Below are 25,006 nucleotides of genomic sequence, written 5' to 3' on the forward strand. Positions count from 1 at the left end.
GATATAGGATGCCATATTTGGTTCCGTCTTGCCTCTCTACAGGCGCCGTGGTTGCACTGCAATTCACCACCAGACACAGACTTGTCCCGACCTTTGGAGGGTGATTCGATTCATCGATACTTGGGCGGAGAGGGGACTGTTGCTGCTTGAGGGGAGAGATGGTCTCCCGATTGTGATCCAGACGAATAACAGGGCGTGCAGTTTTAATATGGTCCGCTAATTCTACTGGGTGGCAGGGAAGAGGAGAGTGAGAGCACCCGCATGCGAACGAGCTTGATCTTATCTGAAGCGACGCGACGCGATGCGACACAACTTATCTTTCTGGATCAGTGGCTTTCTGTAAACGTTAAGATGGTGCAACAGATCAGTGGGATGATGGACACCCCGACTGTCTGCCTAAGCGTAGGAGCTACACTGTAGTGGGTACCGAATAGCACCACACATCCTAACTACTCGTTGACACTAGCTCACCGACCATCGGTGTGAGTGACGAACCTGATAGTAAGCAGCGGCAACTCACATGTCAGTAACGAGCTGTCGTATTTAACTACCACCGCTCTCGATAACGACGACTCGTTCCTCAGTAATGCAGACTCGCCACAGTCACGTGATATGTAGTTACTTATATATATTAGTGTTCGCTACTACATTATACTTCCAACGTATGTATCACCTTGTCGCCAAGTCAATACGGCTATTGGAACTATATCCACCTCCCGCCGGTCTCGAACAAACCGACTATCGGTGAATACTATCTATCCACGACATACACCCCGGGGTAATCCAACACGGTGTGGTTACAGGACTCGGAGATCGTGAGAACAAATTTCTTGTCGAGGGTGCGCCACATACTGACACCGCATCCTCTGTGTGGTAGGTCCCAACCGTGATCGGCTGTCTCAGACCTCGGCGATCTCAGGTCTCTCACAATCGCTCGTGGGAACAGTAGTGGGTACACAGCACTGCATAAATGTTGGCGTTACTTTCGTGTTATTGACATGTGTTGTTTTGTGCGCGTCTCTATTCTACGCGATTCTGTCTGAGAAACTTTCGAGTTACTATACGGAATTCTTTTTTTTTCTGTTATTGTTGGAATTGTCATGCAGAGTCTGGACCAACCAGGTCCCTCCTACTGGCTCTCGTCCTTCTTGACATCCTCGTCGGGGAGCTCATCCTCCTCCTCGAGGCTCTCGTTGCCGTCGTTGTCGTCGAGCTCGAGCTCGCCCTCATCCTCGTCGATACGCTCCGAAACGCCGCGGAGGAGGAAGTCGGCCAGACCCTCGCTGTCGGCTTTGCGCTTGGAAATAGCCTGTTTCTTCTTGCAGTCGGTGCAGGGTTCATGGAGGCGCGCCGCAGCGTTCATGCATAGCTCGCGGATGCTGCCGGTACGACCGGGGGTGAGTTGGTTGACGAGTTGCTTCTTCTTGAGCTCAAGCTGGCTTCAGTACCACCACCTGAGTATGGGAGCTTACCTCGCTAGCGAGGTCCGAAAGACTGAGACTCTTGTAGCCGGCGGTGAGGAGGCGGTCGACGAAGATGAGGCGCTTCTCGAGAGTCCACTGGCCCGGACGCGAGTGTTTGGGGGGCGCGGTTTTGCAACCCGGGAGCAGGGCGGCAAAGCTCGGGCGGCGGCTGTTCTTGCCCCCTGAGGTGCGGGGAGGGGTAAGCTTGGGCGTGGTGGTGTGGAGCGACTCGGGCGTCTTGGAGAGACCCTTCTTGGAGAGTGGCGGAGGGGGAGGCGAGCTCTTAGGCGTAAAGTGCACGTCGAGGCCAACGTGGGCTGCCAGGATCTGGAGATGGGTCGCCATCTGCTCGGGAGCCACGTTGAGTGTGTTGTTGTTGTTGCCCAAAGTTAGGGCGGACAATGGGGTGGGCGAAAGGGACGCGCTCAGCGTGGTACCACGAGATAGAAGAGGGGTGGGGGAGGTGGAGGTCCGAGTGACAAAAGGTGAAGCATGATCAGTGGCGGGGCTTGGGTTCACCATGGACTGGGGTTGGGTTTGAACTGTTGAGGGGCTGGGGGTAGCATTGTCAGCGGAGGGTGCGGGACTATGAGTTGAACGCGAGGAGGGCCGAAAATTGGGGCCTGTAATGTGCTGGTCATGGTAGTTCGTGGGGCCCTGGAACCCGTTGGAGTGGGTCGGGCGGATGCTCATGGTGGGCCGGCGCGGCTGGGCCGGATGAGGGGGCGGGTTGGGCAGAGGTAGGGGCCCAGAGCCAGGCTCGGTCGCCCAAGTAGGAGCTGTCGGCAACGGGTTGATGGGAAGCGACATGATGGCTCTGTCGGCGGCGGATTGCGGGTTGGAGCCCCGCGCGGAGCTCTCACCATGCATGCACGGGTACTGGTAGGCGCTAAGCTGAATAGCAGGTGGGAGCGGCGGAGGTTGGTAGCTGGGGCGACTGAGCATGTGCGGAGGACTCATGAGTTTTCTGGGTCCGGCGTTGTAGCTCGGACCAGATCTGGCGTTGTAGCTCGAACCAGATCTGGCGCTGTAGCTGTGGTTGTAGTGACTGTCATGGCTGATACTGCGGTTGTAGTTCTGGTTGTGATCAGAGCTGGATACAGTGGGGCTGAGAGTGGTGAGGGTTGACTTGTAGGGTGGTTTGAAGCGGCGGCCGGGCTGTGTCAGGCTAGGGTAACCGCCACGGCTAGCAGAGGTGCGGATCGGACCCGTCTTGGCAGGCTGCTGAACGTCCGAGGAACCATAGCTGTGAGTATGGTGCATGGACGGCGACATGGTTGATTTTTTCGACGGGGGCGCTTGAGACTTAGGTCCCCCCGACGAAGTCTTGTTGGCGGTGAGAGTGCTGTTGAGGAGAGCCGCGAAAGTGGGGGACGAGTTGCTTGTGATGGATTCACCTTTCGCCCGAGCCCGTTGGAACTCACACCTAGCCTTGTTGTGGTCGTAGCCGTTTGCCTGGAGATTCTTCCTAGCCGACGACGACGGGGGAGGCGGCGACGCTGGCCCGAGAGAGTGGGTGGGGACGGTGCGGATCGCGATGGCCGTGCCAGAGAGGTGCGAGGCGGCGGACCCGACGCTGAAATTGGAGTTGGTGGGCGAGATGAAGGTGGGGCTGATGAGCGGGTGGCTAGAGAGTGACCCAGAAGGCGAAGAGAGACTATTGTCCCGCGAGACGAGATATTCGCAGTGGACGGTGGGGGAGACAAAGTGAGAGCGAGTAGGCGAGCCGACGATGAAATCTCTGAGAGGAGGGCTCATGTGGCCGGGCGAAGACGATGGTGAGAAGTAGTTACCCTGGTGCCCTTCGCACTGCGTATCTCTAAAGATTGTCGAACTGGGGCGAGGCTTTGGTGGACACGTTGGAGAAAACTGAGGCGGCGCCACATCTTGCTGGAAGGGAGCGTGGGGGCGGAGCGCTTGGGCGACCGACGGGGCGGAGCGGCCAGCATGTTGGAGACCCACCACGGGGGCATTGGGGGTGGCTTGGTCATGAAACTCGGGTTTGACGCGCTTCTCTACCGGCGAGAGGACATGCGGGTTGGGAGAGGCGGAGCGCTTCATGGCGCTGAGGAGGCACTGGCAGATAGAGTTGGTCAGGGCTGGGCGGTGGTGAGTCGTGAGGTGGGCTCGAGCTCCTTTATCTTGAGCTGCTTGATGACTACGATGCCTCTCATACCTACCCCTTCCTTCGCCCCGGGGGGCCAGTGCGAACAAGGTATCATTGTTTGGGGCGAACGGAATCGAGTAGAACCTCGAACGCACACCCACCCTCGCGCCACCCGTCAGAGACTCGATTGTCTGCTCTGCGTAGCCCACACATCCTACAACCACATCGTTTGTTGTATCCCGTTCCCCAATACAGTCTATGGAAGCCTCATGAGTTCCAAGCGCCGGAGGCGTTATGCGCACGGGAGTGAGGAGTGGCACGTAGCATCTCCGAGAACGGAACCACGCCATCCTCAGCGCTTGCCGAAGATCGCGCTGTGAGAATGCCCGTGCTGTACATCACATGCGGGAACGGGACAAAGCGATTCCCCTGCGAGGGGATCGGGACCCAAACCGGGAAAGGGCCAGATGGCCCGAGGGCGAGCCGAGAAAGAGAAGCCGGAACGTGAACGTTGGGGAGAAGCGCTTGGACTCCTCCCCCCGTGAAGCGTGGCGCAGCACGTGTTCCTTGTACTTCCGAGTTTATTCTTTGACCTGCTCCTCGGCCACTAAAATCTCCTCAGTCCGGGGACAGCGCAAGCCAACACGAGCCCTCGCGATTCAGAAAAACCCGCTCTTGAGAGCGCCCCTAAAATTGCAAAATTGCGGTGTCAACATGTATGGGCAAGGACGACATTGGTGTGCCACTCTCACGTCTCCCGGTGGCCTGTGAATGGGTGCTCAGAGAGACACAGTTCGTCCGTCTCCTTCTTCGATTGCCTCCCGAGCTCTGGAGGACCGCATGCATTTCCAGACCTATGACAAAGGGAAGAGTAGACCAAGCTTCTCGGAGAACAATGATCAGAAATCACAAATAAATCACCTACTCAGGCGCCACGATCATCCACACACCCGTCACTCACAGCCTCTCTGACCAACCCCGATCCGGAAGCCATTGACCCCTTGCCTTGGCGAGGAGCTTGCCTGAGAGCACGGGCTGATGTGCTGTCGTGCTCAGCATGTCGGATATATCTTCCGACGCCCGCCGGCCCCGCCTGAATCCCGCCTGGTAGCACTCCCAGGCTCGCCCGCCGTTCCCGATGAGATCAGATGGGGAGTAATTTTAAAACAAACAGCGTTTTCCCGTCGTTACTTTTGAGTGTGTGTGAGTTTCGTCGCTTGGGTACGTGTGACCTGGAAGGTGTGGCAAGCAGTTAAGTCTGGAGCCGAGGAGAACTCTCAGCGGCAAAACCAAGTCTTCCAACTGGGAACAATGGAGCGCGAGGAGGCTAGAAGATCGGGCTGAAGGCTGAGCTGACCTGGCTGACCTGTGGGCCGGGAGAGTGGGGCCGGCGGAGGCGCCACAGTCCAATCACTCGATTGTCGGGGGTAAACCTGACTCCCCTAGCCGTTCCCCTTTCCACCACCCATTTCTCTCATCTCTCCATGTACCACCACACTCACTTTCTCTCTTTCTAAAAGTGCAGAGTCAACCTTGTCGACGTGCACGTCTAACTCACATTTTGGTATGGAACGGAAGCTTATGGTAGCCTGACAGGTCGGCTTACCCGTGTGGTGAGCGTTCTCCCAGTAGCCAAAGGACGTGTGTCCAAGCCGAGTATGTTTCCAGAGCGGGGTTTTTGGAGGTGAATTTATTCGTGTTGAGGACGATGCCATAATTTTCCGAGGTAACGAAGCGGCAGGACTACAAGATGACTCAAGAGAAAGGATGAAAGGAGGGGTGGGCGTATGGTTGTTTCTCTTTGGTTTGCTACCTAAGCTTGCGTCGCGATTGGAGCCCCAGAAACGACATGCACTTCTCCCGGGGGAGAGATACGTTGTCCCAAGGCTGAGGAGAGGAAGGGAGGGCTGTCCTACAGCGAGACCGGATCGTGTTGGCGATGCTGACGGACCACCGTACTGTAGCGTCGAGAGGGGCTCAATCGTCGTTGCGACTTGCGTACAGTACGCGACGTGGCAGTTCGTCCGCTGTCCTCATGCATCCATCCGGGGAACACCTCTGTAGTCAGGAGTTACAGGGAGAAATTGTAGCGCTCACTGCTTGAATTGCAAACTTTTTTCCAGGACAGACCGCAATAACAATGCTCACTGGTGTCGCCGAGAATGGAAGGAGGGTCGAGCTTGGGGACCCTGTTGCTGAAGAAGATCGCTGTAACCTACAGGCGAGCCAGTGTCGTAGGCGATAGATGTGGCGGTCGCGGTGATTTTTCCGGTCCTCCTGGACTGTCGCCAATGCTTTCACGACATCACTGGGATACGCAACTGAATAAAAACGGGAGAAGCGTGACACGATAGCCTGGGGTAAGCTTTAGGTATGTGTTGGGTCGTTTTGACAGTCCATCATCTGGGATGGGAGGGAGTTGCAGGAGCAGAAAGTTGAGAGGGGGCTGCAGAAAAGAGGAGGTGTTTGAGGAGGAGCAAGCGGCTTCCCAGGTTCGTCTAGACTCCTGGAGCCCACACCTTCTGGAAGAGCACGAATTTTTCAGACAGTGGTCGCGACGAACAGGAGTCAGAGGCGCTAGGTTGAGGAGGAGACGGGCACCAATGTACGACAGGTGCAGGTTAGTAGCGCAACACACGGCTTCGCAATTGGCGACTCGCTCGCCGGGACCAGGGAAACTTCCCGGATCGCGGTGCGGAATTCATGACCGGGAAATGTGAAGGTCCCTCCCTGTAAGCGGTGAGCGACCAACTCGATCAGCTCAGCCAACCCTCACCCCTCACCCCTCAGTAGACTCACGATAAGGCCAACTATATGTTGTGCGGGACGAGGCCGACCAATGTCGCAAGCAGAGGTAGAAAAAGTGGGAATCAATATTTGCCAGCAATCCGGGCAACTGGCAAAGTCCAGGCTCCCTCTCTCTCCCAACCAGGACATGGGATGTCACGGAAGCGAAGAATGAGGTGAGCACAGACGAGGAACAGAATGATCCTGTGGTGCACCTGGTGCCTCCGCCTTTGTCGTTTTGCTCTGAACTGCGCTTCTTGGATCGCCGCCCGTCGAAATCACACGCATTGGGAGTGGAATGCTGAGGCGAGTGCGAGGAAGATGACGCCATGCTCAAAGCGCGATCAGCCATGTCCGGGACCTCCGGAGCTCGCACCAACATGTCGCGTGATCTTTTGCTATACCCCCTTCCGGCGCCACCCGCCACTGCACGGACAAAGCCTTCAGGAGCACATGGGATCTATCACATGGGGCGAGGTCGTGGCGAGGAGGGGGCAATGAGGCCTGTGCTCTTGCTACTGGAGGTCACTGACCAGTACCACCAAGCGTGGGTTGGTGACCAGAGAGAGCGACTTCAACCTGACGAGAGCGATAGACTAGTGACGCCCGACTCAGGGAAACAATGTGCTTATCTTACCGGAATGACCGGGCGAAGATGTGGTCTGAGCGTGCTATTGTACTGTCTGACTTTCGCTCCTTCATGGTAAAACACTCCAGTATCTATGTGACTCAGGCGAAAGGCCAGTACCACAGCTCCCTTGTCTTGCACTACGCACCGCCCTTCTTGGCGCGCACCAGTTCAATCGCCATCCGGCGGATGTTGCTGCGCCCGTTCTTGAGCTGGTCCACCACCTGGCTCTTGTTGACCCCGAGCTGGCGTCAGATTCGCCTATCCAATCCTCTAAACCAACCTTGTTCGCAACAGCGTCCGTGTCCATAGACTTCGCAGCGATGTCGAACACGGTCTCTAGCAGAGCAGCGCTACGCTCGGCGTCCCACATCGTTTTGCCGCGGCTGGCACCGCTCATAGCCTTCGCCTTGTGGCACTTCTCCTTCTCGGCCTTGGCCTTCTTCGGAAGAAGAGAGGCACTGCGGTCGTGGTTATGCTTGTCATTGTTGGTTGGCGGGTCAGAGTTGTTACGCTCCCGTTTGACCATGGTGGATATGGGAAGATGGGTGGATGAGAAATAAGTGGAGGAGTGACGCCGAGTGCTGCGGGCAGACACTGCTTGCTGACACCATTGCGCCCTCACAACGCCCAGTCATGTACGTTCATAGTCCCCTAGCCAACCAATGCCCCCACCGAACAGCCCGCCTCACGCGCCGCCCTTCTTCGCACGCACAAGGTCGATGGCGAGCTTGCGCAGGTTGTTGCGGTTCTTGACAAGCTGGTCGCCGACCGACTGCTTGCTCACCCCCAGCTGCCGTAAGCGCTAGCACATGCCCGAGCGCGCACTTGCGTAGCGAGTGCCTCCTTGTCAATCGTCTTGGACGCGGCATCGAAGACAGCCTCGAGGAGGGTGATGGTTTGGGCTGTGTCCCAGATCTTGGGCTTGATGCCGGCTTTGGTGGGTCCCTTGGCTTTGGGGGCACCCTTGTTGCCCCGGGACTTCTTCGGAGGAGGGGGACTGGGGCTGGGACTGGCCGAAGGAGAGTTGCCAGAAGGGTCGGGAGACTCGGGCAGCTGGTGCTTGACCATCTTGTATGCTTGAATGGGATTGAAAGTGATGTGTGAGGTGTAGAAGGGATGAGAGGCGGTGAGAACAAACGAGTGAGTCATACGAAGGAGGCAAACGGGCCGAGCGCGGTCAGCAGTCAGTCCGCATGGGATGGGCACGGTGGGCGCGACAGCATGCATTGCGCCCAAGGAGACTGGCCAAAGTTGCGTTCTGCCAATTATAATTAGTTCCATCTACTCGGGCTCCTCGAACTGGCCGTCTGGGTCCATGCGCGCCGTGAGCTGCGCATATGCAGCTGGGAGCTGGTCGCGCGGGATGTCGAACGCGTCGCGGAACGGCCCGAGGCGCTTGAGCAGCTTGCGATCCGTCTCCTTGTCCATGTCCGACGGTGCGAACTGCACCATCTTCTTCCATTGCTTGCGCTGCTTGTCGAACTCGTTTCGCAGGGATAGCCGTAAAGTGTAGTCTGGGGTCAGCTACCCATCTATTACTGTCAGCTTTGACTCACTGCGCCCGCCTGTCGTCTGGATGCACTTATATATCCGCTCGTCACCTGTCTTCGGGTCAGGTCGTACCTGTGCGTCGAGAATGTCCAGGCCAGTGAGCTCCTCGTATAGTCTCACCGAGAGGCTGTGGACCTCGTTCACGACAGGCTTGGCGGCCGGCTCAGCTGAACGCCGCATCTGCGCGGCCGTCTCCTGCAGCTTGCGCGAGTGCGCAATTTCCTCCTGATATTCACGCTGCAGCGCCGCAACTGCCATCAGTTCCACATCAGGAAGACCAGCTCACTCTCTCCGTCCTTTGCCTTGACGACATCCCACAACTTGTGCACCTCGCCCTGCAGTTCGCGCTGGCCCATTCGTTCCAGCTTGGCGTCGAATTTCGGGGGCGCAGCGGAGGCTTCGGCTCGATCTAGCGCTTGTTGTGACGCTGCTAGGGCCTCCTCAAGAGATTTGACCTTGGCCATCTGCTTCTCGTAGAGGGCCTCCTGGCTTCGAATCACTTCAGCTTGCGCTGCTGGTCAGCTCGCTCGATGGGTCGGTAACTCACCTTTAGACTTGGCTTCCGCCGTCTCCTTGAACTTTTCCAGCAGCGCTTCTGGTCCCGAGTTCCGCAGGCTGGACAACTGCTCGAACTGCTTCGCGAAGGCGTCGCGCTCTCTCCTCAATCGATCGCACTCAGCCTGCACCTGTACGGTCAGCTTGCTGTACACCCGTGGAAACTGGCAGGGACTCACGCGCTTGAGCTCGCCTTGGTCTCTGGAGGATTTGGAGGGCACGAGGTTTGACTCTCGGGCCGCCCGTGACGGGTCCTGCTCCTCGACCACCATCGCCTCCTCCACTTCGGGTGACTTGTCCTTCTTCGGCACTTTCGGTGGTCGGTCCACCTTCTTCACCGGCTTCATTGGCTCGTCGTCCAAGAAGGCTGTGAGTCAGAGCGGAGCACGGGCGTTACCCACCATCAAAGTCATCCTCGGGCTCGCTCACGATCTTGGGCGCCTTGGCTTTCGGTGGCGCGTTCTCCTTTCCGCGTTTGCTGGAGGGTGCTTTCGGCGGCATGGCGTCGTTTTCGACAGTGACCTGCTTGTATGGGGCGTATCTGTAAGCTTTTACAGGTGTGAGTGACGGTCCTGTCGCGTGCGGCCGTCTGAGATCTTGTTGTATGATTGTGTGAGATGCAATGTTGACTTTTGCCACCTGAAACTCGAGGTTGTTTGTTTGTGTCCCAAAGTCAGCCACCACTTGAATTAATTTATTAAATCCTCCCATCTAATTTAGCATTCCCCGCGGGGTCAGTTGACGTCAACCCCCAGAAATCATCTCCCGGCAATATCAACACTGTTCTTCAACCATTCTTCAACCATTCTTCATTCGCCACCTCAACCATCAGCATCAGCGTCAGCTATGGACCCACCACCGCCTCCCACGAAGTCGGGTTCATTGTCAGCTCCTGGGTTTCAATCAGCGTCCTCGGTTCTCCGATCCACCCACGTTACCTCGCTCAACTCGAACCGTAACGCGTCTGGCAACTTGCCTCCTATCCCCAAGCAACCCCCATCGTGCTTAAGCACAGAAGGGGATAAAGATGATGGATCATCAGCACCTTCTGCTTCATCATCTTCTAAGCCAGTAAACAGGCCTGCGGCGAGCAAGAACGCCATCGTGTACAGTGTATTGCAGGTGAGTAATGGGCTAGCGGGCGAGCAAGTCATGGTACTGATCTTGGAGCTGACGCTGTACAGAGGCGCAACCCCATCCTTCCCCTCATCCGAAGCGTTGGTCTCGAGATTGGTGACATCGTCGTGGACTACCAGGTCGGCGCTCACAACGGTGTGCTGTTCTTGAGGTAGGCCCTCGAGATCACTCGCCTTACTGATGTCAAGCCTGAAGTATCATCGTTTGCATCCCGAGTATATCCACTCGCGAATCGAGAAAATGAGGCACGCTTACAACCTCCGCATCTTGTTGATTCTGTGTGACATCGTATGTGCTATCTGCATGTCATTACGCTGACTGTAGAGCGAGCACCAACAATCTCTCCGCGAATTGAGCAAGGTTGCGGTCATCAACGAGATGACGATCCTCGTGGCGTTCTCGTGAGTGGGTGCTTCAAGCCGAGATTAACTATTGCAGCAACGAGGAAGCTGCCCAGTACCTGACCACCCTCAAGGCATATGAACACAAGTCAGCGGACACGCTCAAGGAGAAGGTTCACCAAACATACCCGTCTCAACTGCAGCACGTTCTCACCAGCGGTCGGAAGGTCAACAAATCTAACGCGGAGGCCATAGCAGCGCAGTTCGGGGTACGCTGCCCTATTCATATGGATAACTGACCTCAGTCGTTTGACAACATCGTCCGACAGTCCAACTACTCTCTCAGCGCCGTCAAGGGGTTAGGCAAGGTCAAGATCGTCTCTCTCCTCGACGCGTTCAACAAGCCCTTTGTCGCAGGTCTGGGCACGGCGTCGCAGACTCGGACACCTGTTGCGTCGACCATTCAGGCGCAGGAAGTGACACCTGTGGCGGAGGCTGATTCTGACTCTGGCTCGAGCTCCTCTCTCATAGACGACGGTATCGAGCCTGCCCAGTTGTCAGACATTCGCCCGCCCACCCCACCAACGCCTACCCGGCCTCGGGACCAGGGACCAAGTCGTTCACCTAGCCTGGAGCCTGACGACCCCTCGCGACGGAAGAGCGACATTGTATGGCATGACCCACTCGACGACGACGATGACGGCGATGAAACCGACGGCCGAGATCCGAAGCGACAGCGAGTGTAACTGTTGCCAGCCACCGGCCGGTTCTACAACATCCTGGAACTCGCACCGTTGTCAGATGATACGACCATGGTGTGAACTCGGCAGTGGCTGTGCCTTGTCATGGTGTATTCTGGTGCGAAGGACGTGATGCTCACCATCGGGCCCCGCACTCGAGTTTCGTCACACTTGCTCATGTCACCACGAGCCAGTTAGCGTAGTCAAGCTTACTGCGATATTCAAATACCGCGGTGATGGTCAAGGCGGTCGCCTTTAAGAAATAAATCGTGGCGTGTATGTTGCCCTGGTACCTTGCAAGGCGTCTGACTTGCATTGCATACTGAATGGGGCGTGTGTAGGGCGGGTGATGAAACTGATTACATCTAGACACAACTGAGGCACACACCTAGCAGTCAGGGGCCATCTCGACCTCTATCTTGGATACAAATGAGGCATTCGGTTGTGGAATGTGTATGTCTCCTGCACGCCTGACGACATCCAGACAACGCACAACGAGTCGAATGCGGACCTCGACCGAGCGACAAAGGAATGCCATGTCAACGCCTGCAACGTGGTTGGCAATGTGAGGTCCAGAGCCGCCAACGTACCTGTGTCAGGTCAATTACTTGGGGCGCTTCCATTCCACGACGAGGCATCCTGGCCACAAATGCCGCATCGGATACACAGCTGGACCTCTGGCTTGGTAATCTACAAATCATGGCCCCGATTTGGCAACGTCTCCGTTGCCAAGAACGCTGAGCGGAATCCAAGCCTGACTCCCGGCGTCGGACCTATCTCTCACCCCGTCCGTGAACGCCACTTGTCCAGGGCGTTGCCCCGGCAAGCTTGTTAGGCTCACCTCGTTCTGCCATTTACAGACAGAGAGTATCTGCTGCACGTCCCCTCCCCCCTCCCCCTGGTTCCCTCAAATACCCCTAACACCAGACCGGGTCGGCGGTACCTCCGCTTCCAGAAAAGCGGTCCCTTTGTGCGCCTGCACAAAATCCGTCAATGGCAAAGGCGTTCATTGTTTTCGAATCGCGGTATCCGGTCAAGGCCGCAGTGGCAGCGCCAGCGCCACCGCCACCGTGCTGCTTCTTGCCGGCTTTTGGCCTACAGATAGCGGCCTGCAGGGCCACACACGATAATCTCGCCCATGGAATGTCCACTCATTAAAGGGCCGATCCGAGGCTTTGGGCGGGGCGGGCTTGCTGCTACAGGGGCAGTTGGACTGTTTTCTGGTACGGAATGAGACCTGGAAAAGCAATAACATCGCGCGAAGACGAGCGTGATCCCTCTACCGCGATGTCCTGATATGGTGCGTCTGGTTATTGTAGACTAGTCACTGGTCAAGGCGTGTTGGTACGCCGTCAAACTCAATTCAGCGAGACCAGCGGATAGCGGGAGTTCCGGCGCCAAGCCACAAGTCCAGTGACACTCTACTGCTCGCACGCCCGAGCGCGAACGTCAAGGCAAGTTGAGAGGCCGACGCCACTACGCCGGGCACTTGATCGGGACTGTCAACACCCGAAACTTGGGACCGCCGGACACCCCGGAACAGATGTCCTGAACGCTATGACCAGACCGCGACCAGGTCCAGACGCAACCTGCCCCCCCCCCCCCCCCCCCCCAACACCACTTCCTTACCCCACTCCCCCACGTCGCGTCAAACAGCATTCCTCATTCAGTATCTCGCGTCAAGCGAGGTACTCTACTTGACGCTCAGCTGGTAAAGGCAGCTGTGCCCAGCGAGCAATCACAGCGACCGGCTTATCATCCGCTGCCTCGATTGCAGATTGCCTTGTCATAAGCGAGATGCACTCACCAGGGAGCATGGGATGAGTTCAGATCGTCTTTGAGAAGACACTCACGGGATCCGCCTCTAGGTCGTCTATGTCGCTTTCTGTCTTCAAAATGCAAGCCATATTCCGCTCCGTTGGAATTAATGAATGGCTGATGACACCACGCCTCCGGGACTTCCACGAGAGGACAAGATGGTTGAGGGGCCTACACCAACTACGCTCTGGTCGAAAAGGCGTCGCGTCCCGCATGAACAATGGACATGTTCAGGCACGTGTTGCGGAACGCTGGTCACTCTCGGCACCGAAAGACAAGGTCAAAGCACACTGTTATTACCTCGGCGTCCTGCACTTCCTGCCTGATCGAAACGACTCATCGCTGGACGACCATCATCCTCAAGGCTTCAAGCCCATAGCACACCAACACAAGTCCTCATGTGACTGGCTGTGCCCGACACGCGCCAGGGCCTCGGCAGTGATGGGTCTCTCCAGGACGCACGGCACGCCTTGGCAAGCCTCGCAGGTCCTACCGCACGCCTTTTTTATTCTGAGGCACCGTCCAGAAACCTGGAACTAGAGGTCGCGGCGCGCAGAGTATGAAACGAATCCGGGATCCGCACGACCTGCCACAGCAGAAGCTGCGGCCAACATAGGGGATGCTGTGCCTGATCTGAGGAGATAAGGATCTTGTGTCAGTTCCATCAGCCAGTACCAGATCCGTTCCGTTCAGATCCGTTCCGTTCAGGTTATTACTGTAGCGTCCCCAAGCCATCCCTCGCCAGCTTCAAGTGTCACTTGCCACCGTCTCGCACTTTGGCGCATGGAATCCTGGATGCGGCAATGGAGGCGGCCTAAGCGCAGCTACCTGTGAGCGCTCGAGCGGTCGCCCATGTCCCATTGCATGTCAGCAGACAGGGTTGAGTGGTGGCGGCCTAACGTGCTCAGGCGAGGTGCTGCTACCCTTGGAGTATGGCAGCATGGCAGTAGACTCCAGGCCAGACTATTCCAGACGCTCCAGCGACAAGATTAAGACACAGATCATCTGGGTCAGTCCCCTCACCCCTCTTTCTACTCGATTGATACTCATCTTGAACCCCTCTCGCCCAGTAATTAGCTTACCGCCGCCAGTACGACCGTGTCCCCCCTCTCTCCTGCAACAAAAGTGTGGAGTTCGAGTCCTTTTTGGACGACGTGTACGTCCAGGGAAAGATGGACGTGGATGGGACTGAAGTAGTGATGGGAGGATGGGGCAACAATGTGCAGGTGATCGGCTCCGGAATCAACACCCACTCGCTTCCGGATGGTTATGGTAATGGTGGGTGGAGTGCCACATTCTTCAACACACCGACTGTGGCTCCCACCCGCGCCATGCCTATGCATGGCGATGCGACCAACTTGGACCTCGGTCTAAGCCTGAGCCTGGAGCTCAACACCTGCGATGATGAGGGGAATGGTGATCATGGAACAACGATGTCCCCTTGGACTTGGCCTACTCCACCACCCACAAGAGTTGGTTTGATCCAAGTGCCACATCGTCCATCCACACCATCAACTTCGAGTCCCACTCCAACTGTTAACCTCACGTTACCACTCTCTCGGCCTCCCTCTTTCCAACATCTTGAGCAACACCAACACCAACACCAACATCATCCTACCAACGTCAACGCCGCCCGCCCTCATACTGCGCCTTCCTTCTCGGCTTTTGGCTGGGCCGCGCCCACCTTCCCTCACCTTGTGGCCCCGCCATTCGCTTTCACCGTACCCGAGGTCATGGTTGAAGAATTACCAGAGACTTGGTTGGTTCAATCCAGTGGCACGCCATACACTGTCCTCGCTTCCCCTCTCGTCACGTATCCCTCGGTAGCACAGAGCGAGGTGACTCCCTTTCCACCCGCTACCAACACTTCTCCTCATCGGCTCTACACCCCACCTGCCACAAGACGCTCGACTCGTCTGGGTGACTTGGCGCACACTCACCTGGGGCCACTTTCGCACGCGCCAAGGTCTGACTTGGCAGCACTGGCTGCAAACCCCCCTCCACCGCCGCTCGGTTCAGAACCGAACGCATCCCTCCCCGTTCCGATGACGTCGTCGCCTGTGTCGTCGGCTTCGCTGTCGTCACCACGGATCGCGACACCCCACGACTTGTCCCAGCTCCCGAACGACCCGTGCGAGGTGGGCGACAAACCTACCTGCCAAACAGAGCCTTCGGGCACGGTCTTAGAGTGAGTGTCGTGTTTCGAGATTATGGTTCTGGATGTTTCAAGGCCCGTGTGGAGGGTGTGCCATGTTCATGCAGAGAGAGAGAGAGAGAGAGAGAGAGAGAGAGAGAGAGAGAGAGAGAGAGAGACGGTAGCAACGAGGAATAGCGCTTTGGGGCAGTGTGAGCGTCGTGAATTCACAGTGTCCAATGTGTGTGTGGGAGCATGCGGACCTGTGAACATGAGGGCGAGAAAGGGCGAAAGTCAAAGTGGCGCCCGTGTGGCGAGGTATGAGGGATGACAGGTCGATCGCAAATGACCAAAAACTCGCTCGTTCAAGCCTGTTGCCTCACTCTCGTCCTTGACAATTGTCCATCGCAGGCCATTGTTCAAAGCCCCCCGTTTAAAAGCTGGTGATGCGTCTGTGCACCGCGAACAATGGGGTTGTGCACGATGGTCTCCCAGATTACAGAGTGGTATGGGGTCCTTTGTGTGTGTCCTGCGCCCGTTTCGTTTCCCCCCTTTTCTTCTCCCACGCCCATCTGAGAATCTATGGATCCACACACACACAGCTTACCAACGTATATTCGAACCCGTATAATTGGGCTATTGCTCCAAGCTCCAAGGAGAGAGAAGAGGTCTCGAGAAGCCGTGAGCCATGTCGCCCCACCCTGGGGTCACCGGTCATCACCTACAGTAGACATGGCTCGCGAGGCTCTGTTATCGGGAAATGTGGCATGGATCGGCATTTCTGAGCTTCTCCTATCTCGAGTAGGTTCTGGGGCTAAAGTGTGCCCAGCAACGAAGGAGGCTGGTTGCTGTGCTTGTCGTGGGAGGCCTTGTGTGGGAGGGCGGAGGAACAGGAGTGGTCACCAGGCCTCAATGACCACAGATGTGGCTGGGTGTGCACACAGTGCACGTACGCTCAAAGCAAGTTGGTGCACACGACGAGCACGAGATGATTGGTCGTGGGAACACATGGCTGAACCTGGCCATCCGCGCTGACGATCAGGAGGAGCGGTTGGCTTCCTGTACGTCGCCTCGAATCGCCCCACGAGTCCAGACAGTCATCATCACTCTCGACGGTCGGAAATGCTTCATCTTGCACTATAACCGTGCTCACTCACACGCCCGGCCACATAAACACAACAACCCACACGCCCACGTCCCTTTGGCAGCTCTCTTCTTCTTTGTCATCGTCCACCGACCAACAACATCGGCAGCAACTGGTGCGACGATCAATGGTCCCCTTGCAAGAGCACGCCTCAACTTTCGACACTACCTCCAACACAGTCCGCCCGAACCAGATGGTGATGTCGTCCACGACTGCCTACCAACACTCGCCGGTCACCGCCCACAACGCCCTTATTGCGGGGGCCAATTCATCGATCAACAACACATCCCCCTTGGTCTCCTCGCTCAACACGGCCCCATCACACTCGGGCTATCCCATGGCTGCTCAACCCACTGCGCCCGCTAATACCTCTGGTGCTTTCGCCACCGGAAGCGACGAAACCTCCCAGGGATCGGCTCTCCCTCCCATGATTGCCGCTGGGCCAAACATGGCTTCTACTGCCTACTACGGGGCTCCTGTCCGTCCATACACATCGCAGGCTACCGTGTACCCACAGTCGCAGACCCAGGCCTACCACGCCGCGGGCCAGGGGCAGAACCAGCAGCAGTACGCGGAGGGCACCGGCCAGCAGACCAACAACCAGCATCAAGCATACCACGATGGCCAGTACACATCTCCAACCATCGGTTACTACCAGCCGACTAGCAATGTCCACCCTTCGTACCCCATGAGCTACGGTCATGCGCGCTCCGACAGCATTGGTTCGTGGCACGCCCCGTCCGACATGTATGACTACGGTCGCCACACCAGCACCTCCAGCGGTGACGGTGGGGGCCGCGCCAGTGGCAAGGGTGAACCTTTCCTGCTTCCCAACGAGGATGAGCTCCCCCGGCCAGCCCCTTCCTACGCAGCCCTCATTGGAGAGGCCCTCCTCCTCGCAGACCCTCCGCACCAGCTATACGTCTCGGAGATTTCAGAGTCCATCAAGGCCCGTTACCCATGTGAGTGTTCTTGTGGCGCACGGTGGCAGCCCACGCGCTCGCCGCATTGTTTCCCACTAACCCTGAGTCTACCACCAATTCCCGTCCAAGATCTACAACGGCGTTCGGCACCAGACTTCCATGTGTAAGGCCTTTGTCAAGATCCCCAGGCCATTCGGGGACCAGTCAGGTGGGGCTAGGAAGTGGGCCATCCGTTCCGGCTGCCAGACCTGGTTCCGGGACGGAGACTACCACCCTCCGGTCTCGCCGCCCTCTGCGATCCACAACAAGAGTAAGGGCGGGAAGAAGCGCTCGACCAGCAACAGCAAACAGCTTGCGATCGGCCACGACCCCATGAGCCCCAACCTCTCGAGCGCCAACGGTCCGTCAGACGGCCCACCCTGGGATCCAGTCCGCAACCCACTACCGTGGCTCCAGCGCTTCCGTGCAAGCCGCCTCGGACCGCAGCTGGTCCAAGACCAACAGCTCGTTCCTCGCGCTCAGCCAGGGCCAGCACAGAGCGGATACGGTCTCATTCCAACCCAGTACGCCCAGACTGCGGCTTACGGAATGACGCCCACGTACACGCACCAGCAGTACTATGGCACTGGCAGTGGGGGGGATTGGAGCACCTACCAACAGCACCCCGCGGCCCATTACTACCCCTCGCCTCCCGAGCATGGCGGGAGCTGGCGTCCTCCCGCCACCAACTTCGCATTTAGCGAACCTCCCCTCGCTCGCCATCGCCCAGCGATCCTTAACTCGGACGACTCGTCGCACGACGACGCCCGGTCTCACTCCCGCGGCCACCCCTCGCCAGGGCTACAGGGCGAGTACCAGTTGAACGAAGCCGACTATTCGAAGCGCGAGACGAGCACTCCCCTCTCGTCGCCACCTCCAGGTGCGGACTCTAGCGATGCGTAAGCGCCATTTGGTCGTACCACCAGCCAAGTCCATTGTGCGGTACTCACATCAAACTTTGCTGAAAATTCACCATCCCCCACCCTCGAGCATCACCTCCATGGCCTCCCAGTCGCACACGCCCCACCCTCATCCCCTATCAAGGCTTCACCTGGGCCTACCTCGCAACTTCATCGAGGCTGTATGTACAAAACTCTCCTCCCCTCGCATGCGTCCGCCATGCCGGCACTATAAGATACAAACGCGGACACTATTCAAGGGCCATCATCTCATCTCATCCCATCTCATCTCCTCACCTCTCAAAGGGCCGCAAGCTGCGCGCCGTCATCGGTGCCGCTGCAAGTCCCTATTCCTTCACCAACTCCTGTTCCGCTCCAGTCTCCAATCCAGTCTCCAATCAGGTCGTAGTGGTTGTATTTAGCATGCACTGGTCGTAATGCGACGGGCTGGAGGGGCTGGGGTTGGGAGACGAGATACGAGTGAGCTCGCTTCGTCAAGGCCTGACGGACATGTCGCCCGCAAAGCAGATACCGTGTGTGATACATGCTAATGGGGACAGATTAAGGGCGGATTCAATTCGACTCGTTTTGCCACCCAAGCGCGGATCTCATTCCAATTTCCCAAACCCCTGCGAGATGCCAAAAGCAAAAAGCAAAACGGCTGGAGGACCGAAGTTTGAGCACAAAGTGCATCGACCGGGATTGCGACGTTTGTCCTGTTCATGGCCCGTTGCAGATATGTTGGTCAGTACGTGGCCGACTCAAGACCAGAAACCTCTGACAGTCTGAAGAAGAATACCCACCGAAACGCTGGACTCAGCAGCTACTTGACTCGTCGAGCCGTACTTCCACCCCACGTTGCCTCTATACATTTCTTCGATTCTTCCCATCAGACCAGGGCCTGCAGGGAATAAAACATTTAGCACAAGTCGAAGCAAAACGGCGCAGAGGACCAGAATTGATTCCCCGACCACATGTAATGCTCTCGTCGCCGCCTCAATCAGCACTGCTGATGCGTGCGCATATTCGCCTTGACATTTCCCATCCCCTATAAAACGCCGACACCCTCTCGAGTTGTAGAGCTTGCTCGAAGTTCCTGCTATACGTTCTGACGACCTCCAAGAGCAAACATGCCCTCTGAAAATAGTAAAGCCGGAGCCTTGCACGGCCATGTTCTGTTCTCGCGTACACGCTGTTTTCATTGTTCAGAACTACAAACCCTTCCCCGAGCGCCCCCTTCATAAATCCCACTCCGCTGAAACAAGCTGGCGGAACCCTCCTGGCTCAGTCGGCCTGATGCCAGACGAGTCAAAAATCTATGCATCAAGTACAAACTATATGCTCTCCGGCAGCACTGCGCTGTGTAGTCTAGAAGCGAAGATAACAAATCTCTAGCAGAGCTGGGGTCAGCCGACTTGCTCGCGGCCACTCGACTCACGGAATCCCAACATCAGGCCGGCCCAGAAAATAATGTTGCCGAGAGTGCGGTTGCGCTTGACCGCAGGTAGGCGACCGATCATAATCATGGGAAGCTGTATCATCTGGTGTGAGCGCGACGGTCAGCTTAGCCTGGGCGCTGTTTGCGCCGGACTCACCTGCATGAGGAAGAGGTACGGCCTGATCTTCTTGCTGACGACGGCCATGACGAGCTCGTGACACAGCGCCGAGAGGAGGAAGGTGAAGAACGTCGCGCTCCAGCGACCGAGGCGGAGACCTGAGCGACTGGACGCGTAGACGTGGCGAAGGAGGAAGGTGTGTACAGGCTTGTTCCACTTGCGCGAGAATTCGTCCCACGACGTAGAGTTCCACCAGTCCTGGTAGAACTCGCGGTCGGCAAAGTACGAGATCTCGGCGAACCCCGTGCACACGCACTCGAAGATGATGTAAAAGATGAGGAGGAAATTAACGATCATCGGGATCGCAAGCTGGGCGAAGGTCTGGATGAGGTTGTCCCCCGGCTTTGGGCTGTATGGCATGATGTAGTGTTCTGTGACGGTGTAGATAAGGCTGAAGGTGCCGAACGTCGCAAACACCTTCTCGAGGATGAAGAGCGGGCGCCTGGTGCTTGTGCGCGGATACTCAAGCTGATACACGAGCGTGGGAAAGAACATGAACTCGATAAAGTGCTTGTAGGTGACGTTCTGGGGCCAGACGAGGCCACGTTCGCCGTTCGAACACAGCTCGTCGCTCATGGCATCGATATTGCGCGCCAGGAGGGCGATTTTCGGGTCCGAACTCCACGCGAGGAGTGTCGGCGCGCGCTTCGCGTGCGGGCTGGTGGTATGTGCGGGTTCGAGCGAAGTACCGCGCGGCAGGCCAGACTGGGGCGCGGGGAGCGCATCCGTCGCAGGCTTCGATGAGCGTATCCGGCGGCGCACCTCGCCATTCTTCTTCTTCGCATTACCGTTCAGGCCGAGGCGCGCAGAGGTCTCCGATAAGACTGCCCCGTTGTCATTCGGGACTCTGATTTGAGGCGGTGTAGGCGTTGGGGCGGGCGTCGCGGGCTCGCTGATGCGTGGCGCAGACGCCTCGCGCGCCTCGAGCTCGCCTTTGCGCTCGGCCGCCTCCGCGAGCGCGGCCTCGTGGCCTCCAGGCAACGAGTTGAGGTATTCGTGTAACGTGCGCTTCTCCTCGATGAGGCGTGCGTTCACGTTGGCGAGCATGCCGTTGTGCGACATGTACGAGTGCATCTTCATCATGCTCGACAGGGCGTCTGCGGTCGGTTAGCCTTAGGCGTGGTTAACCAACTCACGAAGGACGAGGAAGCCTGCTTGAACCCAGTACCAATTTCGCGCATAGCCCCAGGCGATGGCGACGCCTAGAAAGGTCGTCTGGAACACATGCTGGAAGATGAGAGCTGTCCAGTTGTACTTGAAGTAACCCTTCTGGAGACACTTGACGAACGGCACACAGAGGAGCATGGACGTGACCATAATGAAGTCGGCGAATGCGAGCGCGACACCATCCGCCGTGATGAGTTGCGCAAAGTTTGGCGAGAGGAGAGTGCGGTTGGTCTCCCATGACTCGATGCATGTGCGCAGGAAGAGGAGTGCAAGGGCTGGCGGCCGAAAGTGCACGACATGGAACATTGAGAACGCCGGCGAAGGAGATGCAGGACAAAGAGGAGGGCGTCGAGATGGGAAATGAGGAGGAACGACGCGTTGACGGGACGCGCGATTGGTGAGGGTCAGCTCTGTCGCCACCGCACGTCTCACGCCAACTCACCTATCCAGAAGAGGGTGAAGAAGCCGCGGAACTGGTCAGACTGGGACTTGTTGTTCTCGCGGTCAAACGACGAGTAGCGCGGCTTAAACTGGAGCAGGGCCTTGATCTCCTTGCCCGCGGAAACGTAAGGACGGACGAGGACAGTACCACTTGGCGTCGCAATAACGGCGTCCTCGCATGGTGCGCTAGACAGTACGGCGCCCATGTTGGTGGAAAGGGAAAGGTGAGAGGATGATCGGGGAGAGTCTTGTTTGTCGAGCTCCTCTTGAAGCTGAGCGTCAAGGTTGAGGTTGAAGTCTGCGTCGTCGTGCTCGAGTTGGACTTGCTTAGAGAGGGGATGGGATCCCAAGTTAGAAAGTGAAGAGGATGGCCGTGTAAGGAGCGAGTGTGGGGTAGACGCGCCGTCTGGGGTCGAGGAGAGGTGATTCCGAGGCAAAGAATGTTGGGATATTTGAGATGGATGCGGAGAGGGGTCTAATGAGGACAATGTGACGGGTGATGGGTTATCAAGGTGGAGATCTGCTGTTGATGTTGGTGGGGTTGGAATAGTGGTTTGCGTCGCCCCGGTCCCGGGCTCGGACGCGCGGGCCAGTTTGGAAGCACTGGTGTCAGTGCCATGGCAGAGGACTTGCTGCTCGGTCATGACGCAGACGCGCTTGGACAGGGACAGGGATGACCGGCGGCCGAGGTTGTAGAGTTGAGGTGGTGTAGGAGGGTTACTCACCGAGTAGCGACCATGGTGGCAAGCGATTGTTGGGTGGCGAGTTGAGAGATGTGACGTGGCTTGTGGCTTGTTCGGTTTTACTCTTGAATTGGCAGTGGCAAACAGTCATGTTCCAACCTTTGATATAAAGGTACACGCCTACAAGGTACGACTAAACAAGTGACCCATGTATATGACACAGTTGTCGAGGTACCTCCGTTAACCCATGTGCCAAAGAATACGTCACTACTCGGCAGCTCCCCAGATAGGCAGCTTGCCAGTACAAGCACAACGTAGGTCCCACATCCTGAGCCAACTGCCTCCGTCTCCGTCGCTGGCTCGAATTGACGCAACCTCCACCCTCCAACCTCCACCCTCCAGCAGAACCTGGAGCCCACCCTGTCCCTGCATCTTTGCGTTAAGCGTCATTGAGAGCCTCAACTTGACACTATAACTTGGTCTCCATCTCCAACTCTCACCTGCAACGGCGCTCTCCAACAAAGCTCGGCTCGCCTTGCCTTGTCTCCTGCCTCTCTTATTCATCAGCCTCCACCACAATGCCACGAAACTACCTTCTCTCACGCACGCTCGACCCGCTCCTCGGCGTCTTCACCGGCTTCCTGGCGTACTACTTGCACGAGACGAACCCGCGCACAGCGCCACCACCAGGACATACGCTCAAGGACCTCGTGGGCTGGCAGGTCGCCGAGAACAAGCAGCGGGCTGAGGAGGCTTCGGCCGCTAATGCTGCAGCAGACAGCGCAGAGCTCGAGGCCGTGCGCCGCGAGTTGGACGACGCAGAGTCAATTGACAGGGTGATCCAGGCGGTCAAGAGCGCGCCGGAGGCTGCTGCGGCTGTCGCGCGCACAACACTGAAAGAGGAGAGCAAAATGGCTGACAAGGCCGTGTAGCGTGAGTTCGATGTGGTCGGGTGAGCTGCTGGAATTCTGCTGACGCCTCAGACCCGCCGTTTTTATGTATATTACTATTCGAATCACGCTTGGCTGCTCGGCCATGTACTTGTCCTCTGAGACTTGAAGAGGCTCAGAAAATGGCAGGCAGGGGAGTTGACGAGAGGTCAGCTAATCAACTGGTGCTAACCAGAAGCCAAAGGTAATCGAAATCTTTCCCTACATGCTCATACCCATGTCTGAGGCACCCAGAGCACGCGACCGCGTCGACCGTGGACTGTGCGATCTTCCATCTGAGAGCAATGCGCCAGAGCCACATCAATCAGGTTGCTCCTCAATTCGCCGGTGCGCTGAACAGCAGCAGCAGCGATTCTCCAATGATCCGTTTCTTCTGTACGACATCCGCTCCGCTTCTTACAACTCTGTGCTCTGTGCTCTCTCCTGTCATCCTCACCACTCCTACCTCCCGGATGTTCCAGGTACAGTGCTCGTTGAACAGCATTCCCGCCAGCTGCTGGCCGGACCTGCCAAACCAGGCGTCTGATTCTTACTCGTGTGTCATCCCTCACCAGAGCGGAACAGCGACCTCTCGCAGCTGCATGCACAAGAAACTTAACGACAAGTCTCGCCCGGTGCAGTGCCCAAAGAGAGATTGGCAACCTTTCGTGTCTTCTTACCTCTTCAGCTGCTCTTGCGCCCGATCTTAGCTTGCGGGGCGTGGTGCTTCTCCTTTGGACGAGCCGGACCCATCCTTCTGGAGCCGTCTCTCACCCGGTGTCTTGACCTCCCGATAGGCCTAGATGTCGTCCTGCCTACACGGAGTACCCTGTGGCCACTCTGAGGACATCTGTCACACCGCAGCCCTTGGCTGCGACCGTGCGATCTTCAAAACGTAGCGTAGCTGCAACCGAGCACGCCAGAACCAGACGTCGGAGGCCGCCGATGGGGCGCAACATCGCACTATGGACGTGCTTCGGAGGTTGCGGAATTGCCGCAGCGTTACCTTGTTTAGGTTGACTTCATCTCCGCGCCTCTGCACACCTCTCCGCGTTCTGGAACAAGAGGTTACTGGAGACGCTTGCACCCGCAGTGAGGCACAAGCCTAGATGCTTGCGATTCTACTAGTCTGATTGTCTGACAGGTTTGAACCGCCGCTCGCCTATGCTAGAACAGACAGAAGGTCAATTCACTAGGCACAACTCGACTGCGGTTACCAAACACCTCGGTCATCCTGCATGGGCGGATCCACTACTCCTACTCGGCGCATGGCGCGGCGCAGCCCTGGACAATCTAGTGCATTTAACCAAGTTTCCCCACCGTTATGCCAGGCACGTTCATGAAACTCGGATGTCAGAGCCTGCGCTAAAACCTTGTCCTTGTCAAGGTACACGACCCAAAACCCCAATGCTTTCCCCGTTCCACTTAACTTGTGAAGAGCGGCCCTGTGAGTTCGAGTCTTGGTTGAGGGGTTGGGTTGCACAAACCGCGGATCCGGGGATGTGGGCCCACATGCCCACCCCCTTGTAGATTGGCCTCACATTGTCGTCACTTACTTGCGGTCCAAGACATTGAGTGAGACTGGTAACACGGCGGGTATAAGGAGTTCTGGAGGTCACCAGAGGGATTGAGTGCCAGGGCCGAGTCTGGATATTTGATCAGAGTTGGAGTTTGGTTGGCGACGGAGCAACGCGGTTGCAACATGCGCGATACAGGAACGTTCGCGCCTCAAGCTCTCAAGTTCTCAAGCTCTCAAGCCCCTCAACATTTCTCAAGAGCGGAGATGGAGCATGGAGCACCGTCCCTATCCGTTGTGCCATGGTAATATGGTAAGAAAAGATCCGCCACGGCGTTTCGAGGATCTGAGGATCTGCCGAAAATAGAGCAAAGAGCAAGTTGAT

General features: G+C 57.2%; 8 protein-coding genes across 8 annotated transcripts; 3 read left to right on the forward strand and 5 right to left on the reverse strand.

The window, feature by feature from the left end:
* Positions 1 to 1,129: 1,129 nt before the first annotated feature.
* Positions 1,130 to 3,524, reverse strand: CcaverHIS019_0408940 (uncharacterized protein; the record flags this gene model as incomplete). Its single annotated transcript, XM_060600779.1, has 2 exons — positions 1,130 to 1,435; positions 1,473 to 3,524. 2 exons carry the CDS (start codon positions 3,522 to 3,524, stop codon positions 1,130 to 1,132), a joined length of 2,358 nt encoding a protein of 785 aa, XP_060457339.1.
* Positions 3,525 to 7,125: 3,601 nt separating this feature from the next.
* Positions 7,126 to 7,514, reverse strand: CcaverHIS019_0408950 (uncharacterized protein; the record flags this gene model as incomplete). Its single annotated transcript, XM_060600780.1, has 2 exons — positions 7,126 to 7,230; positions 7,269 to 7,514. The coding sequence occupies 2 exons, from the start codon at positions 7,512 to 7,514 to the stop codon at positions 7,126 to 7,128; spliced, it is 351 nt and encodes a 116-aa protein (XP_060457340.1).
* Positions 7,515 to 7,673: 159 nt separating this feature from the next.
* CcaverHIS019_0408960 (uncharacterized protein) lies at positions 7,674 to 8,056 on the reverse strand (the record flags this gene model as incomplete). The annotated part of the gene is made up of 2 exons (XM_060600781.1): positions 7,674 to 7,778; positions 7,814 to 8,056. The coding sequence occupies 2 exons, from the start codon at positions 8,054 to 8,056 to the stop codon at positions 7,674 to 7,676; spliced, it is 348 nt and encodes a 115-aa protein (XP_060457341.1).
* Positions 8,057 to 8,269: 213 nt separating this feature from the next.
* CcaverHIS019_0408970 (uncharacterized protein) lies at positions 8,270 to 9,595 on the reverse strand (the record flags this gene model as incomplete). Its single annotated transcript, XM_060600782.1, has 6 exons — positions 8,270 to 8,502; positions 8,545 to 8,790; positions 8,826 to 9,044; positions 9,087 to 9,225; positions 9,274 to 9,461; positions 9,496 to 9,595. 6 exons carry the CDS (start codon positions 9,593 to 9,595, stop codon positions 8,270 to 8,272), a joined length of 1,125 nt encoding a protein of 374 aa, XP_060457342.1.
* Positions 9,596 to 9,940: 345 nt separating this feature from the next.
* RAD10 (uncharacterized protein) lies at positions 9,941 to 11,318 on the forward strand (the record flags this gene model as incomplete). Its single annotated transcript, XM_060600783.1, has 7 exons — positions 9,941 to 9,978; positions 10,174 to 10,216; positions 10,279 to 10,382; positions 10,420 to 10,519; positions 10,556 to 10,632; positions 10,670 to 10,841; positions 10,878 to 11,318. 7 exons carry the CDS (start codon positions 9,941 to 9,943, stop codon positions 11,316 to 11,318), a joined length of 975 nt encoding a protein of 324 aa, XP_060457343.1.
* A 5,427-nt stretch (positions 11,319 to 16,745) lies between these two features.
* On the forward strand, positions 16,746 to 18,273 carry CcaverHIS019_0408990 (uncharacterized protein; the record flags this gene model as incomplete). The annotated part of the gene is made up of 2 exons (XM_060600784.1): positions 16,746 to 17,370; positions 17,438 to 18,273. 2 exons carry the CDS (start codon positions 16,746 to 16,748, stop codon positions 18,271 to 18,273), a joined length of 1,461 nt encoding a protein of 486 aa, XP_060457344.1.
* A 1,364-nt stretch (positions 18,274 to 19,637) lies between these two features.
* Positions 19,638 to 22,232, reverse strand: ARE2 (uncharacterized protein; the record flags this gene model as incomplete). Its single annotated transcript, XM_060600785.1, has 6 exons — positions 19,638 to 19,669; positions 19,708 to 19,810; positions 19,865 to 20,982; positions 21,022 to 21,327; positions 21,495 to 22,096; positions 22,219 to 22,232. 6 exons carry the CDS (start codon positions 22,230 to 22,232, stop codon positions 19,638 to 19,640), a joined length of 2,175 nt encoding a protein of 724 aa, XP_060457345.1.
* A 522-nt stretch (positions 22,233 to 22,754) lies between these two features.
* Positions 22,755 to 23,228, forward strand: CcaverHIS019_0409010 (uncharacterized protein; the record flags this gene model as incomplete). The annotated part of the gene is made up of 3 exons (XM_060600786.1): positions 22,755 to 22,999; positions 23,100 to 23,109; positions 23,160 to 23,228. The coding sequence occupies 3 exons, from the start codon at positions 22,755 to 22,757 to the stop codon at positions 23,226 to 23,228; spliced, it is 324 nt and encodes a 107-aa protein (XP_060457346.1).
* Positions 23,229 to 25,006: the final 1,778 nt, after the last annotated feature.

Source organism: Cutaneotrichosporon cavernicola, assembly GCF_030864355.1.
Source record: "Cutaneotrichosporon cavernicola HIS019 DNA, chromosome: 4".
In the NCBI taxonomy this organism is placed as follows: Eukaryota; Fungi; Basidiomycota; class Tremellomycetes; order Trichosporonales; family Trichosporonaceae; genus Cutaneotrichosporon; species Cutaneotrichosporon cavernicola.